Raw genomic sequence first — 27,977 nt, 5'->3', positions numbered from 1 at the left:
CACAAGGGGACGGGGGTGTTGGTAGAGGTGGAAGATTGATCCAAGCAGTGATGGGAGGAGTAGTCCTTTAGAATCAGAAGTAAATGTATCTTACAGCTCCACGTTAAAGGAGGTGGAAATTATGAAGATTGATCCATTGATGGAAGTTGAACATAAAGGGAAATCTATCATTGATCTGGGTGGGTGCAGACAGAATGAGAAGTATTCCATGAAAGGGAGAGCAGGCGTAGTTGAGAGCCACAGCAGACAACTACCATTAAGGAAAGTGAAATCTGTCTCAGAAGCATGTGGGTGGCATCATAGCAGCTAGTGAAATTGGGAGAATGGAATGGCATCCTTACAGGGAGTAGGATAAGAGGAGCTGCAATAGGATAAGATGAGTGTGACCTTCTCTTGGATAAAGAGCAGATAGCACTGAGAATCTAGATCTTCAAGCCTGCTCTATGTACGATGAGGTTATGGCTGACCCAATGCTAGCCTTAAGACTACTTTTCCTCCCTCTCCTCATCCCATAACTTCCTTATGTTTCAAATGCCTGTCTAAATCCACCTTTAATATATTCAGTGACTCCACCTCCTCCACTCTCTGAACAAAGAATTCCGAAAACTTGTGACCTGCTGAGAGAATGATGGTTTAAAAGGGCAACACTTCGTCTGAAACTGTGCCTCCTTGTTGTGAATATCCCCACAAAGAGAAGTATCCTCTTACTACTCATCCTGTCAATCCCCATGGAATTTTAGATGTTTAATAACCAAGTTTTCTACTAATCATTCTGAGCAGAGGCCCATTGTTCACAATCATTCTGCATGTATCAACTCTTTCATCCCAGGAATCAGCCTAGTGATCCTTCTCCAAACAAAACTGCTTCCAGTTGCGGTTTACTCATATCCTCAAACAGTTCATTCATAGTTTCTGGCACTATGGCTAGACAATGGAGCATTTAAGAGATTACAAAAATATCTGTACATGATCTACTTATTCAGAAATCACACACTAAAAAAGTTGTACTCACCTTCCTTGCATCATTACAGTTGAGAGTCTGTCCCCAATTGCTGTCTCCAAGCTCAAAACTTTCTGCTTGTAAATCCCGTTACATCACCACAAAGCCTTTGAAAAAATTCTTTGTTATTAAGCTAAGGCACTCCCCAGGTTTAGTTATTGTCAAAGCTGTCGGAAAAGTTTCTGAATATTGAGATTCAAAATTTAAGAAATATTTTCAAAGTTAAGCAGGACCTTGCTCAAAAAGTATGCAGCATCAATCAATTGAAGCTAAAATGTTGAGCTCCTTCTTCAATCCATACATATGTTAAGTGTCATTTTGTACTCGTAGTGATAAATGAAAAGAAATATGTTATAATACATGCCATGAGAGCCGAAGAAAATGCGTTTGAAAGCAAGATCAAAATACGGTATTGGATGTAAGAGGTATATTAGGTGCAAACTGTTTTATAAATGCATTCCTTCACAATAAATTATCCTGAATTTGTTATAGTACATCCTTTTAATGCTGTGAGCAGTACATTACAATTCTCTAGTTTGCATTATAGTTTTTTTTTCTGTCAGTCATAAACACCTACCTAAGGAGCTTTGTTTTGTTCATCATAAAATGCTACCAGAGGCCAACTCTTTTCATTCATGAATCAGGCACATAAAGATGAGTCATAAAGATGTTTACCACCCAGGTAACCTTGCTTCGAGTATTACCTGGTGATACTAAACCTAGAAAAGCAAAATATATCATTAGATAACGTTTCAAATGTTATTTTACAGTGCAACTATTCATTCATTGATTTTGCATTGATGCACACAATGCTAAAACTATCAATGTGGAAGCATGTTGCATCTTTAGGGCAAGTGTTCTTTATGTTTTCTGTTCTGGGTATGAAGTGCATGCCATGTGATAACTGATTATGATTAGATCAAATGACCCCACAAGTTTTGTGAGTTGTAATAGACAAGAAACTATCAAATACTTAATAGTTTCCATGTTTAAAACTGAAATTAAACTGGACACTTTTCCTTCATTGTTTCTATGTGCAATAGTAACTTTACATTATAAATTTATGATTTTTAATGTATAGAAATTTAAAAATATAATTGACTAAATCATTCTTCTCTTCTTGCAACTCATTTGTTCAAAGGGCAAGTTTGGAGAATTATGAAGAATGAAAATAGGATTTATTTGTGCAATAGGTTTTTAATCAATGTAAATGTGGGGCCCAATGCCTGTTTTAGGCCCTGTGGGAGAGTGGATATCACAGACTGGAGCAGCAGTCAGATCAGATCTAATCTGTTTTTTTGTTTTCACAGTGCAACGATTTAAAGGAAAAGAGGAAGCAAAAAATAAATTTGATTTTTTTAAGACTATTATAGAGCCAGAAAGTTCTACCATATGTTCTTCTTCACATCAACCCTTCCCCTACCCAGCAAGGCAGAAGGCACTATAGATGTCTCCTTCCTTCAACTGCTAATCCTTGATACTAATGAGGTCGAAAGCCCAGTATGGACAAGAGTTAGAGTTTCCAGTTCTGGCTTTTATTCCCATCATCATACTTATAATTGGGCAATGACAAATTCCATTTCTTTCGCATTGAGTCATATTAGGTTAAGAATACACTCCTAAATGTTAAATTAACTCTATTTCAAAAGATATAAGAGAACTGCATGTCAAAAACATACAATATGATCCAATTAATTAATTTAGCTTTGGTCATTCTGCTGGTCACAAACTATGATAAGTTATTTATGCTTAATTTCATTCTAACATAAATAAGCAAAGACTTTCATGGCTGGAACTTACAGAGAGGGTCATAGTACAGAAGTAGGCTCAACTTGTCCATTATGTCTATCTATGTTAGACCTATTAGCTCACAAGGCAATTAATTCTGAGATAAACTGTTATGAGCAAGTCAGGATTCTTAACTAAGTACAGGAGACCCAAAATTGTCGGTTCATCTTCACCAGCAACTTCCCATTTGCAGTACTTTGTTGTACTTCACCGGGTGACCAGCAGCAGTGTGTGAACTTGCAGCAGTTTACCTGTTGCTTTGCTGGTCAGTATGCTTTATGAACATAGTTTAATATCATATCCTATTGGTTGGAATTGATGTCCCAACAGTATGGATCAGGTAGAACTGTGAATTTGAGAACAATTATTAGATTAGGAGCCAGGAAGACCACTGTGCATATAGGAGCCTGGTTTAAATAAAGATGAATGACATGGGATATGTACACGTCTCACAACCTGTTGGTGAGATTGTGACGTATTCCCAGTTTATAGTTTTAGCAGCCTCTCCCTCAACCCTCTTCCATTTGAAAAAAGGGTGGTTCTTCAACATTGACACCAATATATTGAATCTGTTTTAATATTAGCTAAATCCAGAAAGTTTATTTCTTTTAAGTTCACTGTGAACATAAAAAGTAGGTATTGCAATCTAAATGTCACAGCATTTGAAGTGTAATTATGATAGTATCAAGATTGTTACAGATTGCTGCTTTCTGTAAACTTTCACATGTATAATTGACCTCAATGTTGTGGCAGTACTTCAGAAATAAGGCACCAGTTCCTCTGAGGACAATGGCAAGTCACAAACCTTTGTTTGACCCAAGTTAAAATTTTTGGTCACTGATGACCCTGTAGAATATTTATATGGGGGCATACGGGACAATGTCAAGGGATAATGATTAGACATTTAAATGAATCATATTGTAATTTTAGAGAATCAGCATGTTTTTAAAGTTGGGAGAACCATATTTGACAAAGTTAAGCAGCTTCTTCTGATGGATACAACAGGGTTAAATAAAGAGGAATCAGAACTTGCTGTGTAACTAGTTTTAAATAAACCATTTGCTATTTTGCCACATTAAAAAAGTAAGTGTCCATGGAGGTAGTGGTAATACATGAATCCACGAGTCAGAAAACAAAGTCTGGATATTACTGAGAATTTTTCATGTTGGCTGACTATCACTAGTGGTTTCCAAGCAAGATCTGTATTTTACACTTGGATATTTATACATAATTAATTACTGAGGTGAAAGAACAGACTGAAGAGCATGCAGTTGCTGATGATGTGAAGCTAAGTGGGGAAGGGAGGTGTAAGGTGAATGCAGAGAGTCTGTAAAAGGACATAGACAGGAATCGCTAAGCATATGAGGTAACATTGTGGTAAAATGTGAAGTTGTGCAGCTGTGCATAGTTGAAGAGAAGATATGCAGAATGTTAATTAGCTGGTGAGAGACTAGTACATATTTATGTCCAGGGGTCCTGGGCATGTTGGATTAGGAGATGCAGGCAGTTAAACATCAAATGTGCCATGCAATAATTTTACATTTTCCATGGTTCCTGAGGAGAAAAAGGATTGCATAGAGGGAGAGTGAGTTTCAAAGAAGTGAGTGAGGTGTATCGGCACATTCTGTGCACCTCAGTTCCCAAGGAGACATTGGGTTGTGCATAATTAGGCACTTGGCAAGGTCCAGTAAAAAGGAGTTAGGATTAAGCAGGGCAACCATTGTGTGAATGGGCCAGTGTTAGAGTGGAGTATTGAGACTTTGGCTCATCAACGCTTCAGCTCATCAAGGGTTTCACAAGAAGAGGCGTAGACCATAGGTAGATTTTTTTGTGTTATTTATTCTTTCTTATTGCACATTTAGAGCAGTAGGCATGCCAGGCAGCATAATGGAATACTCCTCTTGCAGAATGTGGGAAGGCAGAGAGACCTCCAGTGTCCATCATGACTACACCTGCAAGAAGTGCATCCAGCTGCAGCTTTTTAAGGACCACGTTAAGGAGTTGGAGCTAGGACTGGATGAACACTAGATCATTCAGGAGGCTGAGGATTTGATAGACAGAATGTGTTCGTCCATCGTCGACGTTGATGAGGACCTCGACACCATTATGATGGTGTCGAGACCAGTGCATGATTTGGATTTAAATGAAGGAGAGTTGCGCAGCATCTGCCTCACTCTCTCTTCCCAATTCCCATCTGGATCCAGTGGCAAGACAGAGTCGAGATGGCTGGTGATGGGACTAGGAGCAGTGGATGACCAGGACATCTTCTGTGTCTTGTCGTGCTCTACATGTTACATGACGCTTGCAGAGACCGCCCTCTTGACCGTTGGACCTTCCACTGGTCTCGTCCGCTCAATCTGCCAGAGTCTGTCTTCACATGCTGGGATAGACAACTCCCTATCTCACTGAGGGTTTGAGACCCGTCAGCTACCCTCACCTGGTTTAGCCGGCTTGTCAAAGCCGTTGCCCGGGGTGTAGCTGCTGTCGCATGCAAACAGCTACGGGGAGCCACAGGTGAGAGCTGAATGCCAGGTGGGGACCAAAGGTGGATAAACCACCTTGAAAGGACGCAACATGTTCCCCCACCAGAGGTGTTACCCCTCCCTGACACCCCAGACAGAACGTACAGGGAGGTAGTTACACCAACGGTACAGGACAGAGGTAACTGAGTGACAGGAGAGGAAAGAGGATAGACAGCCAGTTCAGAGTCCATTCCCTCCAACAACTGATATACCACATCAGATACTGTTGGCGGGGGCTGGGAATGGATGACCTAACTGAGGAAATGCATCGTGGTCAGATATCTGGTACTCAGTCTGGCTCCAAGGCTCAGAAGGGAGGAGATCAGAAGGGGTGAGGTGCAGTGACAGCAGATTCATTGGTTAGGGGGACAAAAAGGAGTTTCTGTGGATGAGAACAAGGTTTATGGATGACACATTGCCTTCCGGGCGCCAGGGTCAGGGACCTCCTGGATACAGACATGGAATGATGATATAGTGGCCATGACAGAGACTTGGCTGGCACCAGGGCAGGAATGGATTCTCAATATTCCTGGATTTCAGTGCTTTAAAAGGGATAGGGAGGGCGGAAAAAGGTGAGGAGGGGTGGCATTACTGGTCAGGGATACTATTACAGAAAGGGTGGGTTATGTAGCAGGATCCTCTTTTGAGTCCATATGGGTGGAAGTCAGGAACAGGAAGGGAACAGTTACTCTACTGGGGGTATGCTATAGGCCCCCTGGTAGCAGCAGAGATACAGAGGAGCAGATTGGGAGGCAGATTTTGGAAAGGTGCAAAAATAACAGGGTTGTTATCATGGGTGACTTTAACTTCCGTAATATTGATTGAAACCTGATTAGTTCCAAGGGTTTAGATGGGGCAGAGTTTGTTAAGTGTGTCCAGGACAGATTCCTGTCACAGTATGTGGACAGGTCGACCAGGGGGAATGCCATACTAGATCTAGTACTAGGTAATGAACCGGGTCAGGTCAGAGATCTCTCAGTGGGTGAGCATCTGGGGGACAGTGACCACCGCTCCCTGGCGTTTAGCATTATCATGGAAAAGGATAGAATCAGAGAGCACAGGAAAATTTTTAATTGGGGAAAGGCAAATTATGAGGCTATAAGGCTAGAACTTGTGGGTGTGAATTGGGATGATGTTTTTGCAGGGAAATGTACTATGGACATGTGGTCGATGTTTAGAGATCTCTTGCGGGATGTTAGGGATAAACTTATCCCGGTGAGGAAGATAAAGAATGGTAGGGTGAAGGAACCATGGGTGACAAGTGAGGTGGAAAATCTAGTCAGGTGGAAGAAGGCAGCATACGTAAGTTTTAGGAAGCAAGGATCAGATGGGTCTATTGAGGAATATAGGGAAGCAAGAAAGGAGCTTAAGAAGGGGCTGAGAAGAGCAAGAAGGGGGCATGAGAAGGCCTTGGCAAGTAGGGTAAAAGAAAACCCCAAGGCATTCTTCAGTTATGTGAAGAAAAAAAGGATGACAGGAGTGAAGGTAGGACCGATTAGAGATAAAGGTGGGAAGATGTGCCTGGAGGCTGTGGAAGTGAGTGAGGTCCTCAATGAATACTTCTCTTCGGTATTCACCAATGAGAGGGAACTCGATGATGGTGAGGACAATATGAGTGAAGTTGATGTTCTGGAGCATGTTGATATTAAGGGAGAGGAGGTGTTGGAGTTGTTAAAATACATTAGGACAGATAAGTCCCCGGGGCCTGACGGAATATTCCCCAGGCTGCTCCACAAGGCAAGACAAGAGATTTCTGAGCCTCTGGCTACGATCTTTATGTCCTCATTGTCCACGGGAATGGTACCGGAGGATTGGAGGGAGGCGAATGTTGTCCCCTTGTTCAAAAAAGGTAGTAGGGATAGTCCGGGTAATTATAGACCAGTGAGTCTTACGTCTGTGGTGGGAAAGCTGTTGGAAAAGATTCTTAGAGATAGGATCTATAGGCATTTAGAGAATCATGGTCTGATCAGGGACAGTCAGCATGGTTTTGTGAAGGGCAGATCGTGTCTAACAAGCCTGATAGAGTTCTTTGAGGAGGTGACCAGGCATATAGATGAGGGTAGTGCAGTGGATGTGATCTATATGGATTTTAGTAAGGCATTTGACAAGGTTCCACATGGTAGGCTTATTCAGAAAGTTAGAAGGCATGGGATCCAGGGAAGTTTGGCCAGGTGGATTCAGAATTGGCTTGCCTGCAGAAGGTAGAGGGTGGTGGTGGAGGGAGTACATTCAGATTGGAGGATTGTGACTACTGGTGTCCCACAAGGATCTGTTCTGGGACCTCTACTTTTTGTGATTTTTATTAACGACCTGGATGTGGGGGTAGAAGGGTGGGTTGGCAAGTTTGCAGATGACACAAAGGTTGGTGGTGTTGTTGATAATGTAGAGGATTGTCAAAGATTGCAGAGAGACTTTGATAGGATGCAGAAGTGGGCTGAGAAGTGGCAGATGGAGTTCAACCCAAAGAAGTGTGAGGTGGTACACTTTGGAAGGACAAGCTCCAAGGCAGAGTACAAAGTAAATGGCAGGATACTTGGTAGTGTGGAGGAGCAGAGGGATCTGGGGGTACATGTCCACAGATCCCTGAAAGTTGCCTCACAGGTGGATAGGGTAGTTAAGAAAGCTTATGGGGTGTTAGCTTTCATAAGTCGAGGGATAGAGTTTAAGAGTCGCGATGTAATGATGCAGCTCTATAAAACTCTGGTTAGGCCACACTTGGAGTACTGTGTCCAGTTCTGGTCACCTCACTATAGGAAGGATGTGGAAGCACTGGAAAGGGTACAGAGGGGATTTACCAGGATGCTGCCTGGTTTAGAAAGTATGCATTATGATCAGAGATTAAGGGAGCTAGGGCTTTACTCTTTGGAGAGGAGGAGGATGAGAGGAGACATGATAGAGGTGTACAAGATAATAAGAGGAATAGATAGAGTGGATAGCCAGCACCTCTTCCCCAGGGCACCACTGCTCAATACAAGAGGACATGGCTTTAAGGTAAGGGGTGGGAAATTCAAGGGGGATATTAGAGGAAGGTTTTTCACTCAGAGAGTGGTTGGTGCGTGGAATGCACTGCCTGAGTCAGTGGTGGAGGCAGATACCAATAGTGAAGTTTAAGAGACTACTAGACAGGTATATGGAGGAATTTAAGGTGGGGGCTTATATGGGAGGCAGGGCTTGAGGGTCGGCACAACATTGTGGGCCGAAGGGCCTGTACTGTGCTGTACTATTCTATGTTCTATGTTCTAAATCCGCAGCATTCTTAAGCGGGAGGGTGAATAGCCAGAGGTCGTGGTTCATGTAGGTACCAAAGACACAGGTAACAGGGGTGACGAGGTCCTGCAAAGTGAATTCAGGGGGTTAGGTGCTGAGTTAACAAACACTATCTCCAGGGCTGTGATCTCATGATTGTTACCCGTGCCACATGCTAGTGAGATCAGAAATAGGAAGACATACAGTTTAACACGTGGCTAAGGAGATGCTGCAGGAGGGAGGTCTTCATATCTTTGGATCATTTGGCTCTCTTCCAGGAAAGGTGGGACCTGTACAAAAGGGACAGTTTGCACCTGAACTGGATGGGGACTAATATCCTCATGGGAGGGTTTGCTATTGCTACACCGTAGGATTTAAACTAGAGTTTCAGGGGGATGGGAGCCTAAGCACCAGAACAGATAGTGGAATGGTTGTGGAGATAGATGCTGTTAAACCCACATAAGAAATCAGAAATCAAAAGATTGACCATGGTGGGACTAATGCTGTGAGCTGTGTATATTTCAATGCAAGGAGTATTGTAGGGAAGTGGATGAGCTTGAGGTGTAGATCAGCATATGGAATTATGACACTGTAACCCCAATAGTGAGACTTGGTTGTAGAATGGGTAAGATGAACAGCTCAATGTTCTGAGGTTCCATTGTTTTAGACATGATGGAACGGAAGGGATTAAAGGGGAAGGAGTTGTATTACTAGTCAGGCAAATTGTCACAGCACTGCTCAGACAGGAGAGCTCATCTGGTGAGGCTTTATGGGTAGAAATGAGGAATAGAAAAGTAAGACCACGTTAATGTCATTATGTTATAGACCACCAACAGTCTGCGGGATTTAGAGAACCGAATTTGTAGAGATCATAGACTTGCAAGAGACATAAGGTTGTGATAGTTGGTGATTTTAACTTTCCACATATTGACTTGGACTCCCATACTATAAAAGGATGGGAAAGAGTTTGTCAAATGTGTTTAGGAAAGTTTCCTTAATCAGTACATAGAAGTCCCGACTAGACAGAGTGTGATACTAAATCTCCTATTAGGAAATGAGACGGGGCAGCCGACCAGAGGTTTGTGTAGGGGAACACTTCGCTTCTAGTGATCATAACACCATTATGTACAAGATAATTATGGTTTGGTCCTCAGGGGGTTGAGATTCTAAATTGGAAAAAGGCCAAATTTGCTTGTGTCAGAAAGGATCTGGAAGGTGCAGATTAGGAGGGGTTGTTGTCTGGCAAAGATGTACTTGGTAAGTGGGAAGCCTTCAAATTTTGAGTGGACAGACTTTGTGTGTTCCTGTCAGAATAAAAGGCAAGGATAAAAGGTTGAGGGAACCTTGGTTCTTAAGAATTATAGAGGCCTTGGTTAAGAAATAGATGCATAGCAGGTATAGGCAGACAGGAACACACGAAGTACTTGAAGAGTATAAAAAATGTAAGAGAACACTTCAGATAGAAATCAGGAGGGCTAAAAGAAGGCATGAGGTTGCTCTAACAGAGAAGGTGAAGGAGAATCCTAAGGGCTTTTACTGATATAGTAAGAGCAGAAGTATAGCAAGGTACAAAATCAGCCCTCCGAAAGGTCAGAGTGGTAACCTATGCATGTAGCTGAAAGAGATGAGGGAAACCTTAAGTGGATATTTTGCATCTATATTTACTTGGGAGATGGACTAGAGTGTATAAAAATGGCGGGCAGAATTTAATACAGACAAGTGTGAAGTGATGCACTTTGGAAGGACCAGTTAGGATACAGAGCCCTTACATGGTTATCAGTAGAGCACTGAGGAGTGAGGTCGAACAGAGGGATCTGGAATGCGGATCCATAATTCCTTGCAAGTGGCATTGCAGATCGATAGGGTTGTAAAGAAATCCTTTGGCACATTGGCCTTCATAAATTAATGCATTGAGTACAGGATTTGGAATTTTATGTTGAAATTGTATAAGACGTTGGTGAGGCTTAATTTGGAGTATTTTGTGCAGTTTTCATTACCTACCTAAACGAAAGATATCAATAAGTTTGAAAGAGTACAGAGAAAATTTACAAGCATGTTGCTGGCACTTGGGGACCTGAGTTGTAGGGAAAGGTTGAATAGGTTAGGAATTTATTCCCTAGAACGTAGAAGATTAAGATGTGATTTGATAGTTATACAAAATTATGAGGAGTATAGATAGGGTAAATGCAAGCAGGCTTTATCCACCGAGTTTTGGGTTTGACTACAACTAGAGGTCATGGGTTAAGGGTGAAAGATGAAATGTCTAAGGGGAACATGAGGGGGACCTTTTTGTCATGGGGGTGTGGTGAGTGTGTTGAATGAGCTGCCAGCAGAAATGGAAGACAGGGGTTTGAGTGCAACATTTAAGAAAAATTTGGATAGGTACATGGCTGGGAGAAGTATGGAGGGCTATGATCTGGGTGTACATCGATGAGATTAGGCAGATTAGTTATTTGGCATGGACTAGAAGGGCTGAAGGACCTATTTCTGTACTGTAGTGTTCTATGACTCTATAATGAGGAAAGGGTGTGTTAGAATTGTGAGGGTTGGAGAATAAATTAAGAAAATTTGTCAGCCATTGTGTAGGACTTTGAAGAGGCCATATTGAAATAATGTATACAGTTTTGTTCTTAATGATTGAGTAAGTGTATACTGGCCTTGGAGGTAGTGTAGAATAGATTTATAAGAAGGAGTCCTGTCATGAGAAGATTGTTCTCTGAAGAGTGTAAAGGCTTGTAAACCCTTGAAATTTAAATTGTGGAAGGCTGTTGATTTTCAATCAATGACTCCATTCGAAGTTGGGTTGTGAGACTTTTGGAAACTAACATAACTGGTTGACATAGAAAATGAGTGCAAAAGTGGAATATAGACACAGGAAAGCTGTGACATAACTGAAAGATAGAGCTGGCTTAAAGGGGCATTTGTCTGTTCTTGTTTCTTTTTTTAAATCTTCCTCTTCCTTCACCCTTATTCTTGAATTGAATTGACTTTATTACTTACACCCTTCATATACATGAGGAATAAAAATCTTTACATTACATCTCCGTTTAAATGTGCAATATGCAATTTATAGTAATTTATAATAAATAGTTTGTACAACATAGAACAATATAACATAGAAATACAGTTGTGTCAGCATGAGTTAAGCAGTCAGACGGCCTAGTGGAAGCTGTCCTGGAGCTTGTTGGTCCTGGCTTTTATGCTGCAGTACCGTTTCCTGGATGGTAGCAGCTGGAACAGTTTGTGGTTGGGGTGATTTGGGTCCCCAGTGATCCTTCGGGCCCTTTTTACACACCTGTCTTTGTAAATGTCCTGAATAGTGGGAAGTTCACATCTACAGATCTGGAGGCAATCATTACTAGTACTCATGCTAAGTGTTCTGTAAAATCTCAGACCTAATTATTACCCAGATATTTTTGCACACGGATACAGACTTTGGAAGTTCCTGGTGAAACAACTGAAAATGGTTAAACATAGAAACATAGAAAACCTACAGCACAATACAGGCCCTTTGGCCCACTAGGTTATGCTAAACATGTCCCTACCTTAGAAATTACTAGGGTTACCCATAGCCCTCTATTTTTCTAAACTCCATGTACCTATCCAAAAGTCTCTTAAAAGACCTTATCGTATCCGCCTCCACCATCATTACCGGCAGCCCATTCCACGCACTCACTACTCTCTGCATAAAAAACTTACCCCTGACATCTGCTCTGTACCTACTCCCGAGCACCTTAAACCTGTGCACTCTTGTGTCAGCCATTTCAGCCCTGGGAAAAAGCCTCCGACTATCCACATGATCAATGCCTCTCATCATCTTATACACCTCTATCAGGTCATCTCTCATCCTCCATCGCTCCAAGAAGAAAAGGCCAAGTTCACTCAACCTATTCTCATAAGGCTTGCTCCCCGATCCAGGCAACATCCTTGTAAATCTCCTCTGCACCCTTTCTATGGTTTCCACATCCTTCCTGTAGTGAGGTGACCAGAACTGAGCTCAGTACTCCAAGTGGGGACTGACCAGGGTCCTATATAGCAGCAACATTACCTCTCAGCTCCTAAATTCAATTCCATGATTGATGAAGGCCAATACACCGTATGCTTCTTAACCACAGAGTCAACTTGCGCAGCAGCCTTGAGTGTCCTGTGGACTTGGACCCCAAGATCCCTCTGATCCTCCACACTGCCAAGAGTCTTACCATTAATACTATATTCTGCCATCATATTTGACCTACCAAAATGAACCACTTCATACTTATCTGGGTTGAACTCCATCTGCCACTTCTCAGCCCAGACAGCCCTCCACACTATCCACAACACCCCCAACCTTTGTGTCATCAGCAAACTTACTAACCCATCCCTCCACTTCCTATTCCAGGTCATTTACAGAAATCATGAAGAGTAAGGGTCCCAGAACAGATCCCTGAAGCACACCACTGGTCACCGACCTCCATGCAGAATATGACCCATCTACAACCACTCTTTGCCTTCTGTGGGCAAGCCAGTTCTGGATCCACAAGGCAATGACCCCTTGGATCCCATGCCTCCTTACTTTCTCAATAAGCCTTGCATGGGGTACCTTATCAAATGCCTTGCTGAAATCCACATACACTACATCTACTGCTCTTCCTTCATCAATGTGTTTAGGTTGTTCCTAAAGAAGTTCTGTAATAGCAATGTCCAGGGACTGAGATGATTAGCTACCGATAATGAGAACTTTTCAAACCTGCACTACCTTTCAGTAAGGTCATAGTTCAGAATCAGAATCAGGTTTAATATCACCAGCATACAGTGTGTCGTGAAATTTCTCGTCTTTGCAGCAGCATCACATTGCAATACATAATAATAGAGAAAAAAACTGAAGTATATACATACAGTGTATATTAAATAGTTAAATTAGTCAGGCAAAAAGAGAAGTGATGCAGTGTTCATGGTTTGAATATCCTTTCAGAAATCGGATGGCAGAGGGGAAGGATCTAGTTCTGAATCGCTGAGTGTATGAGTTTTTGCCTTGACTCCAAATTCTCCCTCAATTCCCATTCCACCAATTCCCTTAGTTTTTAAAAAGTCTTGACTTAATACTATGCTTTTAAAATAATAATGAAGGACAAAGAGCATCAGGAGGGGGAAAATGGCCTGGAGTGAAGTTCAGTACATTAGAGGCAGACGCACACCCTCTAGGTCCTTATAACTAATGCAACAGTTGCATCATTTTATACTGATCTCCATATTCCAGCATTACTAAATTAGCTCTGGAAGAAATTTCAATGGGAGTTCCCACTGAAATTGCTGCTGCTCAAACCAATGCTAACTTTTGCATTATTAACATGCTGCCGCGCTTTCTCATTTTTAATCTCTTAGAGTTTTCCATATTTATGTCCATCTTAATTCATGTAGAGTGAAATTTGAGTTCAATCCCACATAAAACTATAGAGTTAGATGGTATTTGGAAGGCCATTCAGCCCATTAAGCTTGCACCTACACTGTGAAATTGTACTCTAGTTAATCTCATTCTCCAGTTCTTTTACCATGTCATGGCAATTTAATTTCTCACGCAAAGATTAATCTATCATTTATAAAGCAGTAGATTATAATGCTAATCATTTGTTGCATAAAACCTCATGTCTCCTGTGACTCATGCTATTCATCTCATATCAGTACTTCAGCCCTTCAGCTGTTTCTATTTTTGTATTCCACCCAAACTTCTTGTGATTTTAAACAAATCTGTAAAAGAACCACAGCTTCTCAAATCATTGTGTAGCTACAGTCCCTCATCCTTGGAAACAATCCAAGAAATTGTCTCTGTACCCACTCCAAAACTTTCAACACTCTCCTGAAGTTAAGTGCAAAGAACTGGACACAGATTTAGCTGTGGCTAAACTGTTGTTTTATACAGCGTTGGCTAAACTTATTAGTTTTTGTACTCTGCATTTAATGACAAAGCCCAGGGTGACATTACCAAAAGATTGTTGCTCATCTAAAATGTGAAAGATTCAGCTGCACATTTTCTTAATTCTGGGTACTTTTGGGGCATTGGGTCATCTGGAAGCCTGACTAGTATATGCTTGTTCTAGGAAAACACAGGGGCTTCAGAGACTTGTGCCAAGGTAAAGGGGTGAGGAAAATGTATCAGAGGTGAAGCAGTGGAGTGTTTTGATCTGCTAGGTGTTGAAATGCAGAGGGTTTGTGACCTTGCTCCTCAAGACATTTACATGAGATTGATCTTGGGTTTTGCTGTTTGTATGGAGGCTGGTATTGAGGTAAGTGGCAGGGGATTGCAGATTCAGTGAATGGGTTTTGAATACTGGGAATTAGTGGGTGTGCTTCAGAGATCAAGGCCCTTTTTGATGCAAGAAATGGTCCTTCCTATTCAGCAATTCAGTAATTGGAGCAGGAGCAGGTTATATGACCTTTGAACCTATTAATTAAGAATGTCATTTTCCTGCACTGTTTCCACATCCCATTCATTAATATTGAGAAATATATTGAATCCCTGTTTTGAATTAACTCAGTGGTAAAGTCTCAAAAGCTCTTTGGGGTAGAGAATCCCAAAGGTTCCCCAACCTCTATGTGAAGAAATTGCTCTTCATTTTAGATCTAATTATAGTTTTTATCCATTATTCAGAGATGCTGATCCCTGGTTCTCCATAATGCTAGGGAAACATCCTTCAATCCCTGAAAGAGTTCTATAAGTATCTGTCACACTCCACTCTCTAGACAAAGCAGGCCCAGTTTGACCAAACATCACTAGAATCAACATGGTGAATCTTCACCTTACCTTCTCTATGGCAAGTATATTTATTTTTGATGTAAGGAGACCAAAGCAGCCACACCAAGGGTTAATTGCAATAAGACATCATTACTCCTGTACTTAAAACCTCTTCTAATAAAGTCCAACATACTATTTGCCTTCCAAGTTGCTTGCCTCGCCTGTATGTTGGCATACAGTGATCTGTGTCCAAGAACTCCCAGGTGCCTTTGATAATCAACATTTTCTCACCATAATAAAAGTGCTCTGCATTTCTGTTTTGTGCAGCAAAGTGGATCTGCACATATTTTGCTACATTTTGTTGCGTCTGCTCTGTTCTTGCCCACTCACTCAGCTAGTTTGTATTCCCATGAATCCTCCTCCCAGCTCACAATCTATATTTTGTATTATCTGCATACATAAAATATGATATTTAGCCCCCTCAGCAAAATCATGATGTCATTTGTGAATACCTAGGGCCAAAGCACCAATTCTTGCAGTATCCCACCAGTAACAGCTTGCCAACATGAGAAAGATTTATTTATCCCCATTCTTTGCTCTTAATATGCTTGTCTACCAACCTCCTGTGTGGAACTTAATTGAAAACTGACTGAAAATACAAAGTCCATTGGTTCTCTCTGATCTTATTTACTATTCATATCCTCAAAGAAACACATTAGGTTAGTCAAACTTGATTTTCCTTTCATCACGCAATATTTATTCTGGAACAACCTACTTGCCAATGCCCAGATTCCCCATGATCACTCAACTCCAGAACTCATTACAAACCAAAAGAGTTGAATTCTAGAGATGAGAATGCCTGTCCTTGATGTGAAGGCAATACTTGGCCAAATGTGGCATCTGGATGCCCCTGCTAAAGCTGCAATTCATGGGTATGAGCACCCGAGGGAGAACACTCCAATAGCTGGAATCATATGTCACACAAGACAGATAATTGAGGTTGTCAAGTTCAAATAATCTGGCTGTAGGACATCACAAGAAGTGTTTCTCTAGGCAATGTCCTATGCTCAACCATCTTCAACCACTTCAACAATCAGTTTTCTCCTTTCCATCAAGTCAGGTGTGGGATGTTCATTGATGCTTGTGCCACGTTAAGTTACATTTGCAACTCCTTGGCAAATGAAGGTGTCCATGACTCATGGAGCAAGACATGGAAAATGCAGAGGCAAGGATAGATAAGTGGCAAATACTTATCGCACAACTAAAGTGCCAGGGAGGGTAAATTTTTAATTCAGTGTTATTTTCATCAAGAAAATCTCATAATTGATCAAAACTTCAACCAGACCAGCCACATAAATTGGTCGGAATTCAGATATTTGCAACAAATAGTATACTATCCTCTTGCCTACTTGATTGAAGCTCCACTCCATCCAGGTCAAAGCCATCTGCTTGAATGGTGCCCTTTTAGCCGCCTGAAGTGTTCATTCCCTCCATCATCATCACGCAGTGACGGCAGCGTGTACCGTTTACAAAATGCACTGCACTTATTCCCTAGGCTACTCTGACAGCTCTTTGCAAGCTCACAACCTCTACTACCAAAAACAACAGGGACAACAGTTACTTTAGATCACTTTCAATAGCAGTATCCTAATTAAGTCATGCACTCCCTTAACTTGGAAATACATTACATCACCATTCCTTCATTATCACTCTGTCTGAATTATGGAACTCTCTTGCTGACAGGTCTGTGGAAGTATCTTCATCAGAAAACGGCAATGGTTTAAGGAGGCAGACTTACTACCTTTTCAAAGGCAATTACGGATGGGCAATTAATGCTAACCTTGACAGGAACACCCATGTCCCCAAACGGGGAAAAAATCTTTCTCTGAAACATCCTGTTATTCTTTAAAAGATTTTTTATTACATGCATCATTATTATATTCTAGCATTTACCCTATTACTGATATTAGCCAACATGACCCTGTGACAATAGCGCACTCCAACCCAATCTGCCCCATGTTGCTCTTTTAACACTTCAGATACATGGGAAATATTACTCCACATGTGGCTACTGCAGAGATCACATCAAGATGCAACAAAATTGAGCTCGGAGGTGTGCTCAGATTTCCAGAACGACACTAAACAAAACACCGTGAAATCAGAATCCACTGAATACTTTTCCAGACTACGAAATGACAGTCATTTCAACTCGTATTCCATCCCTCGGTCGCTTTATATCCTGTCATCTCAGTTTTGCTGACAGCACCTGTACCTACAGTGGAATCCATGAATATAAATGCACAATATCAATAGTTCTCATATACCTCTTCAAAAACTTCAATCAACTGTATCAAAAACTACTTGCTGTTAAATCCATGATGTTATTCTTTATTATTCTGTTCTCCCAAATTATCGTTTCAAGGTATACTCCCATTGCCAGCACTAAATTGACCTGTATTTTTCAGCTTTATTTTTCTCCCCTTTATTTTGACGAGATTGTATTGTTTGCAGTTTTCTGGCTCCAGCCCTACATCTCAAAAACACCAAAAGAATGTGGGCAACACCTTATACTTACTTCCCTCAGTAACTTGGGATATGGCCCGTCCAGATTAAGTGACCAAACATCTTTTAAGTTGTGCTACTCTTAATGAATACTTCCCCATTATTTTCATTAATTTCATCTGTTGTCCCAAAACTTCCAACATTTACTATGATACTGATATAGTACACATATAGTACTCTCAATCGTGCCTTCTGTCTGCATAAAAAAATCATTTTTGATCATTTTTAAACCTCTGCACCTCTAATAAACATTTACTTTAATGGGTCTGCAGAACATCATTAATTTCCTTTTCTAAAACAACAGGAATTCTGCAGATGCTGAAAATTCAAGCAACACACATCAAAGTTGCTGGCGAACGCAGCAGGCCAGGCAGCATCTCTAGGAAGAGGTACAGTCGACGTTTCAGGCCAAGACCCTTCGTCAGGACTAACTGAAGGAAGAGTTAGTAAGAGATTTGAAAGTGGGAAGGGGAGGGGGAGATCCAAAATGATAGGAGAAGACAGGGGGGAGAGGGATGGAGCCAAGAGCTGGACAGGTGATTGGCAAAGGGGATATGAGAGGATCATGGGACAGGAGGCAAAGGAGGGGGGGGAACCCAGAGGATGGGCAAGGGAACCCAGAGGATGGGCAAGGGGTATAGTCAGAGGGACAGAGGGAGAAAAAGGAGAGTGAGAGAAAGAATGTGTGTATAAAAATAAATAACAGATGGGGTACGAGGGGGAGGTGGGGCATTAGCGGAAGTTAGAGAAGTCGATGTTCATGCCATCAGGTTGGAGGCTACCCAGATGGAATATAAGGTGTTGTTCCTCCAACCTGAGTGTGGCTTCATCTTTACAGTAGAGGAGGCCGTGGATAGACATGTCAGAATGGGAATGGGATGTGGAATTGAACTGTGTGGCCACTGGGAGATCCTGCTTTCTCTGGCGGACAGAGCGTAGGTGTTCAGCAAAGCGGTCTCCCAGTCTGCGTCGGGTCTCGCCAATATATAGAAGGCCACATCGAGAGCACCGGACGCAGTATATCACCCCAGCCTTTAGAACTTTTTTATGATACAATTTCTCTGATGACCAGCACACTAAAATGTATCACTTTCCCATTTTCTGCTTAAGCGCATGAATTGAGCAAAGTGCACATACTGGAAAACTGCAGGCCTACTGGGTATGCTATTTTTTGCTCTGCACTAAAATAGTTGATGTATGTTTCAAAAGGCATGGGCTAGTTCAGAATGGCCTTGTATGTTCATAATCGCTGTGAATGGAACTGCACTCCCCATTGAACAAAACTCATTCTGGCATAGTATTGCTTATTTTCAAAATTGTCAACATATGTTTCAATAGTGAAACATAGAAACCGGAGAATGGAATCAGCCCCTCATATGTGTTCAATTTCTGCCACACACAGTTTGTGTGCCTTTAGTTCAATATTTCTTTAAGACTTAATTGAACAATCAAGAGCTGGTGTTAGTTTTGCAAATTTCAGTGATTTTCATTTTTTCAAATGTTATTCATCAACTTCATCCAAAAACAGGCACCTCATACTTGGATCATTAAATATTCTAAAAATGTATTTTTCATGAATATTCAAAGTAATTAGCTGCTATTTTATCTTGGACAATATTAAGAACGTATTTTTAGAAAATACTTACTTCAGAGTTGTACATTGACATGATTTTGATAGCAGATTTCAAATTGAAGTGGATTATGAAGATAAAAATGGAAACAGGTTCTCGTGTGAATAGTTAAATATCTGTTCCACTTTGAATTGGATGAGGTGTTTCAAATCTGGTTCTGATCAAATCAGTAATGTTATACTTCTATAATGCATTATGTTAACCTTTCTAAAAGAATGTGTTGCTCAGGCGTTTGAGAAAAAATGAGCACTTTATTTTCCGATGTGCGGTTCATATAGTTTTAAGGCAAAGTTACTAATAAAGCTAATCTGTTATTAAAACCAAGCTATTGCTATACTTTTCATCAGACCACATTGCATTCAATTGATTTTAACCAAATTAGAGAGTTTATAGTTGTGACCTACTTGTAGATTTAGGAACAATTTGCTATCATTTGAATTCTTCAAAACAGTTATAAAGTATATATATTTATGATGCTTAAAAGACTTTTACTTCAGAAATATTTTTCACTGCCATGGCTGAAAGATCATGAAGTATTTTTACCCTACCCCCAAGCTTTGGGCAAAGTTCCCAGATTCCAGCCAGCTATAAATTACAGCACTGTTTGCAAGTTGCTGATGTAATTTAAATAAGTGCTCTTAAAATATTGATGCAAGTTATGCTAATATTCATTAGTTTAATTCATTTTGAAGTATATAGTTAACATCACAGAGTCTGCTTTGTTGCTTTTTACAAATTGTACTCTATGCATAGCTCAAAAGCCCGTTTCCAATTAAGACAAAATATTATAAATAATGAACTTCGTAATGTAAAATAATGAGATTGTATTGTGTATGTGTGCATAAGATGAGAAAATATAGTTAATTAATCAGAAATTTCTTCAAGATACAATTTAGTTCTTTGTAGATAAATTATGGTCAGGCGTTTCATGTAATTTGCTTTTGTGAATAATGCATGAATTTTGTTAGTTATATTTTCCAGACAGTGGTGACTATGTCAGGCTGTGGGGACTATGGTTTAGTTGTTCAGATGTGAAATGTCAGTACACTCAAGAAACATAAGTGAAAATTTTAGTTTCTAAAAGGACATAATCTAGATATTATATTCATCAAAAAAGTTAAAATTAAACTTGTACAGAAATACAAGAAGTTTCAAACACCTACTTACCTCTGCCAATCCTACAGTGTTCGGCCTTATGTGGAAGTGGAATTCAGCAACGAGCCGTCTTGTGCCAGATCTCAAATCAAAGCATTGAAGATTCGCAGTGCAGTCAATCCACTAAACCTGCTTCAGTTCAACCCTGTCAAAGTGGAGTATGTTTGCTTTACAGCTGGCAAGTTGAAGAATGGGAGAAAGTAAGTACAACAGCTGCAGCAGACAGCAAAGGCACTGTTCAGAGTAAACAAGAGAAAGGAACTCTTCCTGGCATGCACCAGTCTTACTTGAGGTGTGATTTGTAAGCTCGGATCAGATGGCTGGCTTCATGTGGTTAAGGAGGATGTTTGACGTATGGCCAAAGAGCGGATAAGTAAGAGGAAACAAAATCTCTGCAGCATAGAATTAGGATGTCCAATTCAATAGCACTTTAGATACCATGTAACTGAAAGAGAAGGAGTTTAATGACTTTTTCAGTTTAAATTAATAATTAACCTACCATTGATGTATATTATAATCCTATAGTAACATGATTCATTCTTTCTATCAAAAGTCAAACTCCTCTATTTATCTAGTTTAATACAAACATATTTGTTTAAAAGACTTCAAATTGTACAACTGAGTGGCATAATTGACTTAATAGCAATGAAAAATTTAAATTGTACAGTTAGCTACTCTGTAATTTTGAAGGTTTTTTTCAGATTTTTCTTCTCATTTATCATGTTGATTAACAGTAAGAATCTTGTGATTCAATTTAAAGTGATCCCAAAGCTATCAAAACTTTGCAAGGTAAATTTGTTTATTTTTTAAGGAAATCTGTTCTCTCAACCAGCCTTTTCTCAATTCCAGCACCTGGAATTAATTAGAGAGCCCACTGTAGTAAGTTAAGTTAGATCTGTCATGATGCTTTGATAAAGAATTCCAGACTGCAAGCAATTCGTGCATGCTCTGGAAACGTACAACATTTTACAGACATATTTCCAAGAAAAGTCTTCAAACAGCCATGGCGCAAATTAATTTTTTTTGCCGGACATTTGTACTAATGTAGTGCCGATATGCAATGTGCTTCTGTCAGCCTTCAATTATCGCCCTATTCGTCTGAAGACATTATATTTGTATCTTAGTATTTTTAACCTTAAGATGATTAAATTTTAAAAAATTCATATTTAGCCAATTTCAAAAGAGAAACAGAATAGAACCAAACTCCATTTAGGCCACTAAAGCATTCTCCTGTAGATTTATGCTGAATCTGTAAGAACTTAATTTATGGGGGGCCTTGTATTAACAATTTTGGAAATTGCATCAAGGTCAGAGTACACTGGCATGCAATTTAATCCACTGACTGCTCTTAATTCCTTATACTTACCATTTCTTAAGAAACAAATCAATTGGGGAATCTTAGGTATTCGTAAGGAATAATCAAAAGAGCTCAAAACTAAAAGATTGCTGAAATTCTTTAATATAAAAATCAGAAATATTTTTTCTTTCTAAAGCATCTTCATTTATTTTTGATCTGAATAAAAAATAAAATTTCTCAATAACAATTAATTTATTTTTTGAAGTTTCAATAGACCCATATACATATATATATGTAAAACAAAAACATGAGAATAAAGCAATTAAATGTTTGAAAACAATATTGCTTTGATACAAAAATTTGCATTACTAGCTATTACTGGAGAAATATATACCCAAGGTTGAAAGTAAAAGGTTAAAAACCATGTGAGCTGACGACACCCTCTCCAAATTTTCCTTGCCTCTCTCAGTCCCTCAATCCATCTGGGGAGCTTTTCGTGCTGTTGCTATCTTCATGCTTTTTCCAAATTCTGCATGACATTAACAAGCATGGATTATCAGCTGAGGAAAGCTGTTAACTACTGAAATTGTATTTCAGTACAATTTCCTTTCCACTCTATACCAGTATCGAGCTTTTGCATTACTGGACAGTTCTCCTAATCTTGGCACGTCACCAGATGCTAGCCAGAAGAACTCCTGGCATGCATTTGTCCTTATTGTATCAGGGTAGTCCATCTAGTTTCATTTTTATTTTAGATTTTTTGTCACATCTTAGTATACTTTGTTGGCTTGCTGCACAGTTTCAGAGTGTTAATTAAGAGTTACACTGTGATAGTCCATATCACACACAGGGTAAAATCAAAAATTGTGCTTCCCTAAAGGACATAATTGAACCAGGTAAGTTTTAAGGCAAACTGGTGCTTTCATCACCATTTATGTTACTAATTTTATATTTAAGATGTATTTAACTAACTGAGCTTACAAACGTAAATTCCTGTGGTGGGATATGAAAACGTTTCTCCAAATCATTCGTCCCAAATCCTGGAATAGTTCTATTATTATTTAGTGTGAGGATCATGCCCATCATCAGCTGATTCAAGTCAAGATTGTAATATCCTTCCACTTTCAGAAAGTTATCCGCCAAGACTTCTTTTTAGGTGGCCCTCAGGACTGAGGATAACTTGCATCCATTCCCTTTCTGTGGCAACATTGGAACAGTTAACCCACCCAGTCCTAGTGAGTGCAGTGCTGCTTTAGTATGCGTTTGTATGTGTATGTGATACCATGTTCGTCTTCATTTCACATGTCTATTGACGTGGCTGGTGATCGTAAAGTTTGGCATAAAATTGCGTAATTTTATTGCTTCATTTTGTGAAGGCATTATAGCACTTCCTGGAAAGCAACGATTGCCAGTTCTGTTTTTGTATGCCAATTATACTCTACCACAATAGTTATCCTTCTGTTGTGGTATTAATTCATAGGAATGTGTATAGGCTAAAAAAATTGCCATTTGCAAATAGGATAGTCTTTTTTTCAGTTCTGTAAGAAACAAAATATAATCTAAAGCAACTGTGTTGATGATCCTTTCCAAGTGATAGGCAAGATAGCACAGTCAATATGCTTCCATTTGAAGATACACATCGGATGACATTGGTCATTGGGCAACTCATGTTTGAAGCCTTCTCAGCATACAGTGAAACTCGCATTTTCTCAAAGCTGTTGTTTGGCTGTCATTACTACAAAGAGCACAAGACAACTGAGTTTTATGTTTAGGTGCTATTTCAAGTGTTGCTTGGTTATCAGCTAAAGTTAACTCCATGTTCAGTGGAGACAGCATTCACACTACCCAAAGACCTCAGATTATGCTCAGTTTAGCAAAGAGTGCTTTTTGGAGAACTTTGTGAAGAAATCTCATCTTTATGGATGCCTATACAAAGCCCTCCCATGCCAGTGAAAGGCTAGGCCTGTGAGAAACCTTTCATGTACAAGTAGACTCTGTCCTAATTAGCATCACTCCATTCTATTTGACTTCTCCTCCTGACATCTCATTTATTCAGCTCTTCAGTAGACCAAATCAGAGTTAACCCTGATGGTTCATAGTGAACTGCCAAAGATATTCTCCTTGCAGGTCAGTTAAACTCTGACTGCCTTTGTAGAGCATTCCAACATAGAAAGGCGATGAGCTTTTGACCACTTGCTCTGCCACTAAACCCATCCAATTCAAAGAAAATGTTTCACGCTGTTCTGAATGCTGAGTCCCATCATCTTGTAGAACCTGCTATATTTTACAGGATGCTTGTGGAATTCAAACCTACAATTGGATTGATTGGGCTATATAATATAAGCACAACTGAGGGAATAGCACAGGCACTGAATGTAGATAGTGCGCCAGTTTAAACACAATCCAGCCCCAAAGTCTCTCTGATAGAACCTTGATGGTCTATCCCCATCTTTTCACCTCCATTTCTCCTCCAGGACTGTTATGATGTATTGATATTCTTTGATTGATGTGTACCATAGTGGCAATAGCTGTGATAAATTATGAGTGTTTTGCAGGAAGCTACACTGGTTAAGAGTTAATGTGTTAATTTGGTTGGAAGTCACACTAAATTTTGCTTACCTGTTTAGAGTAAATCTTGAGACCTATTTAAGAAGAGACCAGATTTGGCTTTAATACTACAGACAATGAATAATATCATAGTAAACTAAAATAAAATTGCTAAACAGTATACTTTGGAAAAGCTATCAATTTAAAGCCAGTTTAGAACTGTCTGTGCAGTAGTTGCTCCAGTCACCAACTTAATAAACAGTGCAGAAAAATTGACTGATGATTATGATCCTTGAAACTGCCAAGGGCGACTAAATTCAGAGATTGCAGATGCTCTCTACTGCTGAAGGGCGAAACAAATGAGGGAATGTTCAGGTCATTTATTTATTTATTGTGATTCTGCGCAGAATAGGCCCTCGGGCTCTTCCAGCCACACAGACCAGCAATCCTCCAATTTAATGTTAGCGTAACTGCGGGACAATTTACAATGACCAACGAATTTACCAACCAGTACGTCTTTGGACTGTGGGAGATGTAGCATGGCAGCTGAGTTGGCACTGATCACCAAACATCCAATTCCAGTAATCCTATATCAATTTCACCTTTTATCCTCTCCATATTCTTAAGATAAGGCATGGTAATCGGCTCTTCCAGCCCAATGAGCCTGTGCCAGCCATATGACCAGCTAACCTACTAACCCATGGGAATATGGAAGCACCTGAAGGAAGCCGACATGTTCATGGGCGAACGTACAAACTCCTTACAAACAGCGGCAGAATGGAACCCAGGCACTGGCACTGCAATAGCGTTTTTAATAACAATGACGTTACCATGCCACCCACAAATTCTTATTTCCTCCCTCCAGGTTCTTTCAGTCACCTATATTCTAGGGGTAATTTACCCCTATGAACCTAATGAACTGGAAGCTTGAGGCAGGTACAGTGTTCTCATTTGAGAGCACTTGGACAGGGACATGGATGGATGGGCCTTGGAGGCATAAGGGCCAAACAGAGGAAATTGACACTGGTTGAGTGAACTCTATGGTCAGCTGGTTGGGCCTGTATTCCTCCATGCCTCTCTGACTCGCTGTGACCCTACTGTACCAAGCTGTATGTCTTTGAGAAATGGCAATCCAAACTCCACACACAGTGCCAAACCTTAGGAAGGACCCTGTGCCTTTGGTACAGTGAGACAGCAGATATGCCAGCTATAATTCTGTACCACCTTGTACATTTCTTGCAGAACGTCTTGTTGGACATTCACACCACAATTACAGCAGCTCTAAGACACGTTGCTCAGACTTGGGTAATGATAGAAAGCAAGCTTCCATCTTTAGAACTTTGCCAAAACATGCAGGATGTTGCAGAGGATAATAACTGAAGAAAAATCTGTGGCTGAGCCATATAGAGAGATATTATTGTGAGTTCCAGTGCTCTTCTCATGGTCTATGTAGGATACAAAGCTTAGAGCATATAAATGGACCATGTGGGCTTTGTCCCCTCATTCATTCTGCCTGTCCTGAGCATTTTCCAATATCTTTGCTTCACCTTTTTCCCCTATGTGCCATCTTTTTGAAAGATCTAGGCCTCAATCACATACTTCGAATTGAGTTCCAGATTTTAACTTCTTTCAGAGTTAAGAATTTTCTCCATATTTTCTAATAAATTCAATTAGGAAAGAACATTTACTTGTTGCCTTTAATTTTGAATAATGTCACACTTGAAGTATTTTCTGCACCTCTGCCCAGTCAACAAATCACGAAGTCATATGGCAGGTTTTCTGAAGATCAAAGCCCATCTTGTTTTTTTCTTGGCTGGTAGATGTAATCTTTCTGATCTGGTGTAATCCTTGCAAATTTCTGTTATACTTTCTGTGTTGTTGTTTGGTATAGACATTCAAACTTCACAGAACTCAGGGCGTGGCCCAGATTAGGTTTACTGTCATTTCTTTTAAAATCTATCTCTCTATAATAACTCCCTGTGTGATGTTAGAATTTTTAATTGTTTTTCTAACCTCTGCTACTGCTTTTAATGGTCTGTTCATTTATAAATCTACTGCTGTTACAGGGTTTCATTCCGAACTTTCATCCCATGGATGCACTTGACCTGCTGGGATTCTCCAGCAGATTTTTTGGTATATAAATCTACCACTGAATTGCATTTCTTTCATTTCAATTTAGTTCAGTTTTTACTTTTTTTTAAACCAAAATGCATCATGCCAGATCTCTTTGTATTAAAGATAATTTCTCAGTTAACTGCCCAGTTTGCATTTTCTATTACTCTTTATTCGGTTATTTTTTTTTCTTAGTGTTAAATATATCCTTCAGATTTGTATCCTCTGCATATTTTTCTTATTTGTTCCTTAACCCAAGTCATTAATGTAAACTACAAATAATTGTAACTTTGAAGAGTTCCCTGTAAAAGACCACTTTCTAGCATCCTGAAGTATGATGCCCATCTTGAATCACTGCATTATTATATGGCTCACACAGTGATATCAGAGAGTAGCAGGTTAGAGCAGGACAGCGTTAGATTTAAAAGGGAACTTAGGGCCATTGAGATTCCAATGATATTATTGCTCTTGTTCTTGGCAGTGGAGAGGAAATTGCAGACTAATTCATGAGTGTTGCAGGGCACATTGTAAATTGTCAATACTGACTCCACTGTGAGTGAAAAGCAAAGGGAGTGACCATTTTGAAATATAGTTCCTATGTGGACAATTTGGCCCACAATATGTAACTTTTATATTCCTCGTTAACTTTTGTATGAATTGATATTTAGAAAATGGCTACCTCATCTGAAAACTCTTCATGCCTGACTAACCCTGGTCATGACCTGGAGCTCAGTGCTCAGTTTTCTTTAAATCCTCTGTGTAATTCAACAGTTCTTTTTTCAGAATTGACATTCAATAAACAATAATCTGTGACTTTTGGTCATTTGCAGCAGCCCCTTTACTACAACAGCAGTTCTCAGGGGAGCATAGCATGATTCTGTAGCTTATGATTATTGTGCCAACGTTAATCTGACTTTCATAAACACTAAACATATGTAACCAGATAAAACTATGGCCCTTAAGCTTACTGATAGAATGCACTCAATTTCCTTACACTTACTCACTTGGTTTAAGGGCCCCTTATGCACCCCACTGACTGAACAGCAATTACTCCAGATTAGTTTTGCACAGATTTTATCTAAATTGACTTTCTTTCATCATTGAGAGCAGCACAGAAATAAGGAGCTTAGCAGCTCAGCATGCTCATTAACCAGACTTACACATGGAAGAGATTTGTTGGCAGTTTATAGACACAGATTCATTCACATACACGAACTTGAACTACATTCTGAAATATCAAAAATAGGTGAACTTATTTTAACCCAGAGTCATTTAACAGTACAACATTATACCTTATAATTCATGTAATGAGAAAAGTTCCCATTAAGCTTAAAATTTAATCTTTGAATTCATTTAGTATGGTCTGCATGAATGAAAATCTCCTTTGTATTTATTATTAATTCACAGG

At 39.9% G+C, this 27,977-nt stretch overlaps 1 protein-coding gene and 1 long non-coding RNA gene across 3 annotated transcripts in view; one reads left to right on the top strand and one right to left on the bottom strand.

The window, feature by feature from the left end:
• Positions 1-20,900, bottom strand: part of LOC140211083 (uncharacterized) — a 50,986-nt gene extending 30,086 nt beyond the window's left edge. For both annotated transcript variants that reach the window (XR_011889380.1, XR_011889381.1), the window contains exons 1-3: positions 20,626-20,900; positions 1,578-1,719; positions 1,013-1,107 (exon numbers count right to left, since the gene is read on the bottom strand). This is a non-coding gene — a long non-coding RNA (uncharacterized lncRNA). The remainder of the gene's footprint in view (positions 1-1,012; positions 1,108-1,577; positions 1,720-20,625) is intronic.
• Positions 1-27,977, top strand: part of adamts9 (ADAM metallopeptidase with thrombospondin type 1 motif, 9) — a 267,099-nt gene that overhangs the window by 177,063 nt on the left and 62,059 nt on the right. The window contains exon 30 of the mRNA XM_072280518.1: positions 20,643-20,813. Within this exon, the coding sequence (XP_072136619.1) occupies positions 20,643-20,813 (171 nt within the window). The remainder of the gene's footprint in view (positions 1-20,642; positions 20,814-27,977) is intronic.

This window comes from Mobula birostris, chromosome 16 (assembly GCF_030028105.1).
Source record: "Mobula birostris isolate sMobBir1 chromosome 16, sMobBir1.hap1, whole genome shotgun sequence".
Lineage (NCBI taxonomy): Eukaryota > Metazoa > Chordata > Chondrichthyes > Myliobatiformes > Myliobatidae > Mobula > Mobula birostris.
The sequence above is the reverse complement of the archived record's forward strand: the minus strand, read 5'-3'. Positions and strand labels throughout refer to the sequence as shown.